Source organism: Diachasma alloeum, unplaced genomic scaffold (genome assembly GCF_001412515.2).
Source record: "Diachasma alloeum isolate Michigan unplaced genomic scaffold, Dall2.0 Dall_scaffold_00183, whole genome shotgun sequence".
NCBI classification, from domain to species: Eukaryota; Metazoa; Arthropoda; class Insecta; order Hymenoptera; family Braconidae; genus Diachasma; species Diachasma alloeum.
In genome coordinates, this window is record NW_021680349.1 from 342,358 (window position 1) to 355,755 (window position 13,398).

Below are 13,398 nucleotides of genomic sequence, written 5' to 3' on the forward strand. Positions count from 1 at the left end.
CTGCTTACACCTAACAAGTGCTGAAGTGGGACATAACCAGAGGTAGAAAGGTCTCGGAAGCACTTGGGAAGAGGCTTCCCAAGACCTATCCAGTTCTGAACGGAGAGACCTAAGTAGAATTTGTCAGGTCCAATTATTCGACTCGGGTCAAAAGTCAATATTGTTTGAATAAATTCTAGACTACACAACGCCGTCCAATTTTGGTTAACAATGGAATCGCATTAACTACTTCACGTTCGCCCAATGGAAATTCTATCAGCGAGCGGACAAAAAAAATCGTCATGTTTGTTTGACCCCGCATTCTGCGCTCTCAAATCTGATTTCTATCTCCAACAGTCTGCGGAATTGCCGCCAATAAGTTGATTTGAGATATGAGAATTCCAGTGCTGACTTCCTCGATCCTTGAATTCGATCATAATTTCACCTTTTCCAGAGAAATCTTCATCTCTAGTGTAGTAAGAATATTCCCCTTTATAGTCAGTATGAGATTGATAATTGATTGTGCCCTCAAAGTTCTGTATCGACATTGCCACTGATTTCAGGAGTCAATATTGTCACAATAAGTTCTGGACTCCACAGAACCGTCCAATTGTGGTAAACAATGGACTCGCATTAATTACTTGATCACGTTTCCTCAATGAACATCTCCTCTGTGAGCAAAACCAACAAAAAACTGCGATCGGCGATGCTAAAAGAACGTCCATTTTGTGTTACTCCACCATTTTGTGTTCTCAAATACGATTTCTATCTCCAGCAGTCTAAAGAATTGCCGCCAACAACTTGATTTGAGATATGGAAATCACAGCTACGAATCCCTCAATCCTCGAATTCTATTATTATTCTACCTTTTGGATAGAAAAGTACGAAGATAATTAATAAAATGAGAGACAGTCTTGCTGGAGTAGAGACACTTCTCGTCCCTAATAGTATCGTAATAATGTTCTCTCCGTGGAATTCAGTTTGAGATTGACTACTGATCACGTCCTCAAAGCATTGTGTGGACATGAGCATTTCTCCTTCATCGGTACTGCCATTCGATTCAAAAGTCAATATTGTCTCAATACGTTCTAGACTTTACAGAACAGTCCAATTTTGGTTAACAATAGAATCACGTTAATTACTTCAGGTTTCCGAGATGGAAATCTCCTCTGTGAGCAAAACCAACAGAAAACTGCCATCAGCGAGCGCTGATAGATCGTCCATTTTGTGTTACTCCACCATTCTGCTCCCTCAAATTCGATTTCTATCTTCAACGCTCTACAGAATGGCCGCCAATAAGTTGATTTCAGGGCTAAAAATTGTAGTTATGACTCCCTCAATCCTCGAATTCTATTATTATTCTACGTTTTACATATAAAAGTACAAAGGTAAATAAAATTAAAAATTTTTGCCGGACTATAGACACTCCTCATCCCTGCTATCGTAATAACACTCCTCTCTTTTGCATTCAGTGTGAGATTGGCCATTGATCATGTGCGTCATAAAATGTTGCGTCGAGATGAAGGTTTCTTTCATCCGTAGCGTTATTGATTTTAAAAATCAATATTGTCTCAATAAATACTGGACTATACAACACAGGTCAATTTTCATCAGTAGTGGAATCGCATTAGCTGTGGGGGAACGTCCCCAATGGAAATTTTCTCTACGAGCGGAACCAAAAAGAAACAGCGATCAGCGAATCCTGACAGATCGTCCATTTTGTGTTACTCCACCATTCTCCATCCTCAAATCCGATTTCTATCTTCGACATTCTGCAGAATTGTCGCCAATAAATTGATTGGAGACACGAAAATTTCAGCTCTGACTACCTCAATCCTTGAATTGTATTACTAGTTCACCTTTTTCATTGAAAAGTTCAAAGTTAAATAAAATGAGAAGCAGTCTTGCCACGACATAGACACTCCCCGTCCCAAGCATCGTAATAATATTGCTCTCCTTTGCACTCAGTGTGAGATTGAAAATTGAACGTGTCCTCGAAGCCTCTGTGATGTTCCACATGCGAGTCCCTCTTTCTCTCCTCCACCCATAGATGTCGGTACTTTATCAAATCGTTCTCTCACTTTCTTCCATATAGGATGATCTCCACACAGATATATGTATCACCAACGAGTTCTCACTACTTTTTCTCCAATGTCTGGTGCTCTCTGACTGAGTCTTACGCCTCCGGTCGGGGCTTTTCACTTTGCAGTCTATTCAGATAGTAAAAGAGAGAGGTAAAAAATAAGTAAAAAGGAGGGAAAGGAAATGGGAAGGAAGGCAATCAGAGTAGCTATTGGCACTCGACCACGTCCTCCATGCTCTTGGATTAACGATGAGAGGGCTTGGGGCATTCTAATATACATTTCCTCAGAGAAAAGCATCGAATCAGTGCAATTCATGAAATCCGAATAAAATTTCAAACTGAATTTCATTCATTCCATTCATTTCCCTCGGCTTCCTGCGTAAATGAATGAGGAATGAAGCTGGCGGAATGTGTCGGGAGTTGGCCCCTGCCCTCATCGCTCTCAAAACCTTTCTTTTATGGAGCTGTCGGATTGAACCAAGTGGCAGACATGTTGTTCAACAGCTGTCAACCCACGCGTGTTTGTCCGAATGAGGACATCGACTCATTTCAAACCAACTTCGCAGAATGGAAACCCAACAGCTCTCGAAGGAGATGTTACACTCGTAAAAGTGGTTGTTCTGCTTGGCGGTAATTTAGAAATTGATGAATCTCGTCTCATGTGTTATCATTTCTGTCTCCCTTTCTGTATTGGTATTGAATCCTATCCAATTTTCATGTTGAACTTTCTGCACTAGAATTCTTTGCGAAGAATTATGCACGAATGTAGGTCAGTTGATGTCAGTTGATTTAATCTAAAAATAATCAACGAATGTGGTGTTCACAGAAATCAAACTGGCGGAACGTGCATAATTCACCTTCCCCTTATCACTCTTGAAATCACACTTTTAGGTAGATGTGTAATTGCAGCAGGTGCCAGACATGTTGTTCCACATCTTTCAACCCACGCCTGTATCTTCTGATGATACTCATCCCAGTCCCATCCCCATCGACCCATTCTCGACCAACTTCGTAGTATGGTAATTCAAAATCTCTCAAGCGGAATGGTACACTCGTGAAATTAGTTATTTATTTCGGTAGTAGTTTTGAAATCGGAGAACCTCCTCTTCCAATGATTTATCTCTTTGTTTTCACTTTCTACGTTGGTCTTGAATACTATCTAATTTTCATGATGAAATTTCTACAAAGAATGATGCGCTAATGGGGATTGTCAATTAATTCAATCTAAAAATAATCACCGAGTTGGTGTTCACAGGAATGAAGTTGGCGGAACGTGTCTAGTTCACCGTCCTCTCGTCGCTCTCGAAACCACTCTTCTAGGTAACTGTGTAATTGCAGCAGGTGCCAGACATGTTGTTCAACAACTGTCAACCCACGCTTGTATCTCCTGCTGAAGATACTCATCCCGATCGCATCCTCATGGACCCACTGCGAACCAATTTCGTAGAATGGAAATTCAACATCTCTCAAAGGAAATCTTACACTCGCAAAATTGGTTATTTGTCTCTGCAGCAGTCTTCAAATCGAAGTATTTCTTCTTTTACTTAATTATCTCTTCGTTTTTCTTTCTACGTTGGCATTAAATCCCGTCTAATTTTCATAATAAAATTTCTACACTAGAAATTTCTGCAAAGAATGATGCACTAATGTAGAATTGCCAATTGATTTAATCTGAAAATAAACAACGAGTTGGTGTTTATAGGAATGAAGCCGGCGGAACGTGTCTAGTTCACCGTCCCCTCATCGCTCTCGAAACCGCTCTTCTGGGTAACTGTGTAATTGCAGCAGGTGCCAGACATGTTGTCCAACAGCTGTTAACCCACGCCTATATCTCCTAATGAGGATACTTATCTCGATCGTACCCTCACGGACCCATTACGAGCCAATTTTGTAGAATACAAATTGAACATCTCTCAAAGGGAAGTTTACACTCGTAAAATTGGTTATTCGTCTCGGTGGCAGTTTCGAACGCGACGAATCTCGTCTTTAAATGAATTATCTTCTGTTTTTCTTTCTACGTTGATGTTGAATCACGTCCAATTTTCATGTCAAAATTTCAACAAAGAATTGTGCACTAATGTAGGCTTATCAATCTAAAAACAATCAATGAACTCGTTCAAAGGAATAAAGCTAGCGGAATGTGTCTAGTTCACCTTTTCCAGATCGCTCTCGAAACCCCAATTTTGTGGAGCTGTTTGATTGCAGCAAATGCCAGACATGTTGTTCAACAGCTGTCAACCCACGCTTATATCCTCTGATGAGGATACTTATCCCGAGCCCATCCCCATCGATCCATTCCGCACAAGCTTCGTAGAATGGAAATTCAACATCTCTCAAAGGAGCCTCTACACTCGTAAAATTGGTTATTTGTTCTGAATTGGATCCTTGATACGCCGACAGTTGAATCAAATCCCTTCAAAGACGAACGATAGAAGTGTCCTTTGGTCCTCGTGGAAGGTTGGATTGGCTTGAGCTCGGAGAATTCGCCAATGGAGAGTCACGTTCCGTGACTCGTCGTCGTACACCGGCGAAAAAATAAGGGAAATAGCTGGAGCAGGGGGTGCCGAGGATGGATGAAGATAGGAAGGAAACTGAAGATAGAAAACCAAGTTAAAAAAAAGATGGAAGGTGTGTGTAGAGTCGTGCGTCCGTGAAAGGAGACGAAGTAGAAAGGGACTATTCGTAGCCATCGCTCTTTCAGAATCGTGACCGGAAAACGGGAATTTCGTGACCGTATCCAAAAAGGCCGCGGGAATAGCCATCCGTAGGTAGAAAGGTGATGCTGAATGGGAAGAGAGGGACCGGGGTTAGGAGCAAGGATCGTGATTTTTCTAAATTCGAGACGTATCTGGGTCGAGTGGTTTCCTCGCTTTATTTTCCCCCCATTTTTTTCCCCTAAAAAGAGAATGAGGCCTTGCATAAGCAAGCAAGGGCCAATGATCCACGTACACTTCATATTTCTCAATCTACATAAAATTCATATTTACATCGCTTCCACAGAATTGACAATATCATCTCTCATGCTTTGTCGAGGAGGGGGGCACGATTCTTCATGCTCGATTGCCTCTTTATTGCACCCGAACAACTCAGTGTTTTTACGCTGTGATGAGGGGGGACTGAAAAAAAAATAGTGGGGATGAAAAACAAAAGGCCAAAGTGGTGGGATGAGAAAGAATAGCGGAGTAGCGTTTATACCATCAGCAAAGTGCGGTACATGGGATCGTATACAGTACAGGAGTGTGCTTGGACCTTCCCTTCCCCTCGCCAGGACCAAATGGGGATGCTGTTAACGGTAACCAGTGGCAACGAACGTCCCAACCATCGATCCGAGTTTTACCGAACTCGAGCCCCGCCCTATTGCCGAGGTGTCCCGAAAATTTGACTTCTCCCGCGCTCGCGACCACAGCACAATGTCGCGCGGCTGAATGACTCGATAAGGGGTGCAAGAGAGAAACCAGGGGATGTATGACCAATGGAACTTGGTGAGTGGGATCGAGAGGGCGGGGGTTGGGTGAGTTCCGCGGCACATTAACCCACACTGACTTCCAAATTGCCCCAATCGAGCTGGCCACGGTGGCTGACCATTGCCCGATACATTCCCCTTACGAATATGCTGTGGAATTTCGGGGGGGAAGATAAGTTGGCATCAATTTTGCACACGATTCAATATGCTCCCGCTCGTTTAGTTCACCCCTACGTTTCCTTAATCGGGGAAAATAATTGAATGGCGTTAGTGAGCTTCAGTGGAGAGAGGAGAGAAGTATGGGAGCGTGGTTATTTTTATTGAGAAAGAAGGAAAAAACGGGACGGGAAAAAGTTCAAAAGGAGCAATCGGTGGGCTTTGAACATTGGCAATCGCAGTTGGTTATTGCTTGGCACCCCCTGTAGTTTATTTTCCCCATCAACTTTGTTTTTCTTTTTTTTTCCACCGAGTTCTTTCTCCCTCTCACTTTAGAATCTTCGACAATCGCCCGCACAATTGAACCATTGCTCCGTCTCCATCGACCTCGCCTGCCCTTATTTCGATACGATTGTGAGTGTCGAACTCTCATCCCACCTGCGCCGCTTCCGGTTGTGTAGTATCGTGACAATGGAAGGGTGAACGGAAAAGACGTCGGTGGATTTTTCCCCCATTTCTCCCTGGTGGGACTTCACCGGGAATTGTGAATTAATAAAAAATGATTCCAATGGAGAAATGGCGGTGCGTTTTTTTTTCATACAGCTGTTGAGAAATCTGCGGGAGAAGTTGTCATGCTGGAGCCCTCATGAATTACGATGCCTCATTGTTGCGGGATTTAAGCGATGCTCCATCAGTTTCTACTTCACTTTTTCATTTCTATTTGTTGTTGCTCTCGTTGTGAATTTTTTTTTGCTCGCAATGATTTATAATGCATTTGTATGTGGGTCTCATTTGTGAGAGAGTAGATGCAGTTCATTTTGCGTTACTCAACTTCTCCCCCCTGGAGATCTTTCAGTTTGTGTGCTCTATTGTCTAGAATATTCGTCCATCAAGTGCTTCCGCAGGCATTTTTTTCAGTTGTATTTCTTTTTGTGGATGCATTTTCCGTCATTTTTCATTTTCACTTTGTTTTCCAACCAGTGGATTTTTCATTTTGTCCTTGACGCCATGTTTTTGTCGTTGCTGTCTTCTTCCCCCAAAAAACCGTTTCTTCTGTGTCTCGCCTAGTCTCGGAGTATTATGCTCTTCCCCGTCGTGGGCTCGTAAAGTTTTAAAGAAGATTGCTTCGAATCCAAACGTTTTAGGATTCGTCGGGAGAGAGCTTTACGACGTCGGACGGAACGGAAATAAAAGGCGACTGGAATGAGGTACGAGGAGGGAATGGAAATCAATAAATAAGCGTGGAAGAATGATTGACAACATTACGTACATCACGCTATATCCGTCTTAATGGCTGGAGACAATCAACCGACGTATTCCACGAAAATTTCATTCTCCCATAAATACCCCTTCAATATTGTGCTTCAAAGTCTCGGCGGTGGTTTCGAAATGGAGTAATCTCATCGTTCAATAAATAATCTCTTCTGTTTATCTCTCCACGTTCGTATTGAATCCTATCTAATTTTCGTGATAAAATTTTCTACCAAAAATTTTGCTTCTGAGACTGATTTTGATGCGAGGTTGATGCGGCTATCGATACAACAGAAAATGGGATGAAATACGCATCTCTGTTATTCTCGACAAAATTGACCCACCAATGTAAAATTGTCAGTCAATTGAGTCTGAGAATTCTAAAGATGCACTTGAGTAAAAAAATATTCAACGAAAATGATGTTCACAGGAGATTCGAGCGCGTGTTTCATTGGGTACTCACCTCCGTAGTTCGGCCTTACTCTTTTATCGTAACTAATGGAAAAGGAATCGAGAATCGCTGAGATGTTGACATCGCCCAACATGCTACCACCAACAGCGCTGAAACAACCAAAAATATTTCATTTAAATCATCGATACATCACTGACGGACTTCAATTCAACATATAAACGAAGGCAAAATGACGAGTTGTCAGGTTGGAAATGAAGCGATTTATTCTGAAATAGAAATGTCGATCAAACACGTTGGTCAACTCCACCCGATATTTCCCCAAACTGTTCCAAATAGTCGATTCAATGATATATTCCATTCAAGTAAAACCCATTAAAATTTCAGTGAACTAAAATTCTCAAACTCTAGGGCTTGCAATTCATATTCAGCCTTACGTTGAAAACTCATTCGCCGGAAATTTCTAAAGATTCAAAACGTCCTGGCAATTTGCGAGCAAGGGGAGGCATCGTAAAACAACGCACTTAATGACAGCATTAAATACCGCTTAGCGCCGCCCCCTCGCCCAAAATAATCATTATCCCCAATCAAACGGCGGGCGCCACTGTCGCCCAGGAGGCGCTGCACTCGAGGCTAATTTCCACACTGGCGCGTTTATTTTAAGTCTCAAAAGGCTGAGCCTCCGTCCGTAATAACACAACAAAAGATAAAAAGACGAGAAATATTAACAAAAATGAGAGAGAGACCCCGGGGAAAAGGTTAATAGGCCAATTAAAGCGAGTCTCTTTGGAGTTACTCTTTCAGAGTTAATTGAGTCCCGAAAAGTAGAGAAAAAAATGGTCTGAATGAGAGGAATGAATACTTATAACATAAAGCATGGCCAGAGAAAAAGTGGAGGGAGAATGGAAAAGCGAAACGAAGGGACTAAACGAGAGGTGGGGAGAAGCCGTGCCAAATTCGGTGGTGGTGTGCGATAAATTACATACCCCTCTACCCGCGTAATATATACGAACCTCGCCAGCGCGAGGTGGGGGGCATATGTTTCCCGGGGCTTTTGAAGTCACAACGTGGTGAAAATTATTGGGCATAATTAACGATCGTTACGATAACGAATAGCTAGTTATATCACCCCCTCCTGCTTCCTCCGTGCTCTGTTAATTTCAAATTCCTCAAACATTTTTCAATTTAAATTTTTCTCCATTCCCATTCCCCCTCGATTATTGAAATGTTGAAGGAAAAGAGAATAATGAAACGAGAGTTTTCAAGTCGCCGCTGAGACAACTCAATGATCACAAAAACTAATTACCTGACTTTATTAGAAGACTATCCCTGTGAACGCCCTCATAAATCCTCGATTTTCCTTGTCTTTTCCTCCCCCCACTCGCAGGTACTCTTAACCCAGAGCTTTTCCTCACCCGTTGGTACCCAACGACAAAACTAATTAAACTACTCCATTAGTATAAAATCCACAATCCCCCGCAAAATCCTCAGTCTCTCTTCCCCACCGTGGTTTTATAACACTCAACCGTCAAACCCACCTCATTTATTTTCTTTCATTATTCCATTCTGCATTCTACTGTCAGTTCGATTAAAATGCACCGTCGTACGGGGATCGCTTGTTAACTCAAACCCTTGAGGTCCCGGAATAAGAACCATTCGATTGCTCGAGAATACTCGAGATATGCTCAAGAATACTCAAGACCACTCAAGAAGAGGTATATATTCACCAGAACGCATAATTACCGCTCTAATCATCCTTGGCAAGGAATAAAAGATAGCCGAGAGGTGGCTGACTATTGTTACATCTTGAATATTTCAGTGTAGGAGTGTCTTCTTCATTGTCTCCATTCATCGAGGCGATTTATACTGTCCATTCGATCAAAATATGTCGTCGTACAAGAATCCCTTGATAATTTACACGCTTGGGGAATGAGAACCTAGGAATGAGAGCCGTTCGATTGTTTTAGAATACTCAAGATATGCTCAACAATACTCAAGGCTGCTCAAGGAAAGTTATAAACTCTCCGGATCGCATAATAATTGTATGCAATATCACAAAAGCTTTAAAACTATCTTGAGGAAAATATCGGATGGATTTCGAAGCTCGGGTGGTATTCGGATAACAATTTTCCCACCCAAATTTCGGCCGAGAGAAATGCACTGTGAGACAAACTCGAGCGGAGTTTCAATGAGGGGTTCATTCAACCCAGAACCCTTATATTTTTAATACATGGGCAAAATAAAAAAAAATAGTAGTTAAATTCGTAGAATAGTAAAAATTCTCACTTTAATATTATGTTGGTTATAAAAATAACATCGAATGGTGCAATTCTATTGGTTGAAATTGAATCGACTATTCTCACTCCTTGAATATCTCAGTGCAGAAGTGTCTTCTTCAACGTTCCCATTCATCGAGGTGGATTCTACTGTTCGATCAAAATTCATCGTCGTACAAGAATCGCTTAATACCTCAACTTTTGAAGCCAAGGAATAAGAATCGTTCGATTGCTCAAGAATACTCAAGACTCTTCACCGAGAGAAACAGGTTTTTTAGAATGCGTTTATCGTCGTACACGAATCGCTTGATCATTCAAACGCTTGATGCCCAGGAATAAGAATCGTTCGATTGCTCAAGAAGGCTCAACACTCTTCAACGAGAGAAACAGGTTTTTTAGAATGCACAATTACCGTCATACACGAATGGCTTGATTATTCAAACGCTTGATGCCCAGAAATAAGAATCGTTCGATTGCTCAAGAAGGCTCAAGACATGCTCAAGAATACCGAAGAATACTCAAAGAAAGATATAGATTCCTCAGAACGTATAACACCTCACTCCTGGGGTGAAATAAAGAAGACACATCCAAATATTCTCACCCCTTCAATATCTCAGCGTAGGGGTGTATCCCTCAACGTCTCCATCCATCAAGCCAGATTGAAATCTACCGTCTTACGATAATCGCTGATACCGGAAACCATTGAAGCTCCGAAATAAGAGTCATGCGATTGCTCAAGAATGCTCAAGACTACTCAAGGAATGATATAGGCTCTCCAGGACGCATAATTACCACTCTGATCAATCCTGCGGTGGAATAAAGGGTAACCGAGACGCATCCGACTATTCATACCTCTTGAATATCTCAGTGCAGGGGTGTCTTCCTCAACGTCTCCATCCGTCGAGTCGGAAATCAATCGATGGGGTACTAATGAGATTCGGCTCGCCGCTGGCGGTTCACTCGGTAATTGCTTTAGAATCTACGGGAATCAAACCGAATGAGACAAGCTCCTCGGTGCCGTACACCCCCCCCCCTCCCATTTGTAGAGGCTTGTGCAACAGATGTGATTCAGCAATGAAAATAAATAAGTGTTTCGAGGGGTTTTCCAGGGGTTAGCAGAGGAGGACACCAGTGTCGCTTGAAAAGTTGCACACCGAAGGACACACTCGAGTGTCGATATACACCTGACACTTGTTGGGAGGGGGACGGTGAGAGGTGAGAGTGAAGTGAGACAGGGAAGCCTCTCTAGAATTGCATAATGAAGGCACGGAGTGGTATATCCGAGGAAGCCTCTTGACGCTGTACAACGACGCTCCAGGGTAAATATTAGTCGATTGAGTGGGAGTGGTTAATCGAGTGTCGAGAGGGCTCTACCCTGGGTGTTGCCTGAGTACCCGAGACTGTGGATACACATGATGGTTTGTCAATTCTAATTGTTTATCGTCAACATTTTCTTAATCTTAATTTGAGGAGATGAATGAGAGTCGAAGGAATGAGGAGATATTTACACGAGCGGTCCATTCTAATTCTATTTTATCCCCGGGGATGTGTATTCGCTGAACCTTTGATGTTTATGAGGTATTGATTAATATGAATGAGGGATGCTAAAAGCTATTGATTCTATTCAATTAACTAACGACTAAGGTGGGGAGAATATAGGATTGGAGATAAATGGGAAAGGGTGAAGGGGTTTTTCTGATGGGATAGTGGAGATACCTCACACTGTTGAACGATTTATATTCTGCCATGACGTTTGTTGATTGTTAACATACGGTTGAGGTAAATATGAACAAAGAAGTGTTCGACAATAGTTAACAAATCAGTAGCTATCTCGATTAAACTTTTAGATAATTTCAAATGATAAATTTTATTTCTTGAATCAATTTTCTTTAAATGATTCAATTTTCTACTCACATCAAATCTGAAATCCGAATATATTCCGCTTGAAACAAGTGGAATATATTGTATTCCCAACGATTTATCCTAGAAACAATCCTCGAGTTCTTTTTTTCGAAAGAATAGGAAAATTTTAATAATGCCGGAATTGAACATTTAAGGGTAATTGTAATTTTGATAGTTTGTTCAGCTCTTTCCTGTGTCATTTAATTTTCACTGTGGTTAAGGTCTTTGCAATTCAGATATCTTCATGATAAAAAAAAGCACAATTTCCACAATCACGTCTGAGTCACTATCTCTCGGACGAGTTTTCTTCGCTCAAGCTTTCATCAGTGGTTTAAACTCAGAAAACCCCCAGTGGCTGTGGGGTGTGAGCTCTCGTTATAAAACGAAAGCGCCTTCGTGTCAGACGACCTCGTAAAACTTGATGGCCGACTGACTACGGGGTTGAACGGTTGTTTTTACCTCACCAGCATCATCACAGAAAGGAGGAGAAAAAAAACCGATGATGGAGAATAAAAGATGGGCGTCGAAGCAGTTCAATCAAGCGACGATAATTAGTTTCCCAAATGTTCCATGTACTCAAAAGATAATTTTAGACAAGTTTGCTGAGTTGGAAGTAACGCTAGCCAGTTTAACAATTTCACCTTTCTTTCTGTTGTTTGTTACTGACCGACCCTTTGACAAAACGGGTCACAACGGATACGATGCTAGTGGGGAAAGGTCAGGATGAAAAAGTGTTTGGTAGGTTGGAAGCTGACATTCACCGAGGGTCTTACCCCGGCTAAATCTTTATTCTAAATATTTTTCAGGGAAAAATGTCAAGTCTTTTATGCAGAGATAAATCAAGCCAAAATATCGTGAAAGAAATGTTCGTGCTCGATTTTTCAGTCCAATTGCTTATTCCATTATTTTCCGGACTTGTATGCGTGGTATAAGTCGTTTCCGGACTTGAATATGAACCAACGAGTGTTCCTTGGTAGTTAACAAATCAATACCGAAGTAGTCAAACGGTTTAAGTCATTTTACTCTTTAGCTGAATTTTCCAGAAATATTTCCGAATTTAAGCGAGATAGCAAAATTTTCATAATAACCTTTTTTGTAGAGCGAACTGACTGCTATTAAAAATGTTATGAGACAAATTTTGCTATCTGCCTTAGACTTCGAGATATTAATTGAAAACTGGCAAACAGCCAAAATCGACTTAAACCGTCTGACTACTTCGCTACTGAAATCACTAGCTATCGTAATGAACGTTACAGCAAATCTAAAATCCAGATTGATTCGGATATATTCCCTCTTGAGAGATAATCCAAGCAGAAATATCGTGAAAGAAATGTTCATCCTTGATTTTTCATTCGAATTGCTTATTTCATTATTTCCCGGACTTGTATTCTGATGCTCAAAGGATGGAGGTCATCAACCTGCTCTAGACAAAGAGTACTAAAACTTCGACCCTTTGAGAATTGCCTCAGCTCCTCCAAATTACATCCCAAAGTGTATAACCTAGATGACTGAACACTACTTGTATCGATGAGAAACCGATCATGTCAAGATACCCCGGATCAAAAGGTAACCATGACTCCTCCCTCTCCTCCCTGTTCTTCCATTGCTCTTTCCGCCTTATTTCCCGCCCTCCCACATCACCCCGCAACTAGAAAGTTGTTGCAGTAATAGGATCTGTCCTGAGCTCCTTACGGAATCGAAGCGAGCCGACCGTAATCCCCTGAGCTTTTTAATCCCGAAGAAAACTTGAGTTTCACCGGATGCCAGAGCTTGAGACTCTTCCATGTACATCCCTCTCACTTCTTCTGCATCTCACCCTCTGTCTTTTCCATAAGATGAAAATCGAAACGAGCGGCTGAAGGAGGAAACACACAGCACA

General features: G+C 41.7%; 1 protein-coding gene across 1 annotated transcript in view; it reads right to left on the minus strand.

The window, feature by feature from the left end:
* LOC107046645 (gamma-aminobutyric acid receptor subunit beta) overlaps positions 1–13,398 on the minus strand; it is a 168,407-nt gene that overhangs the window by 91,996 nt on the left and 63,013 nt on the right. The window contains exon 2 of the mRNA XM_015269304.1: positions 7,396–7,493. Within this exon, the coding sequence (XP_015124790.1) occupies positions 7,396–7,477 (82 nt within the window). The 5' untranslated portion in view covers positions 7,478–7,493. The remainder of the gene's footprint in view (positions 1–7,395; positions 7,494–13,398) is intronic.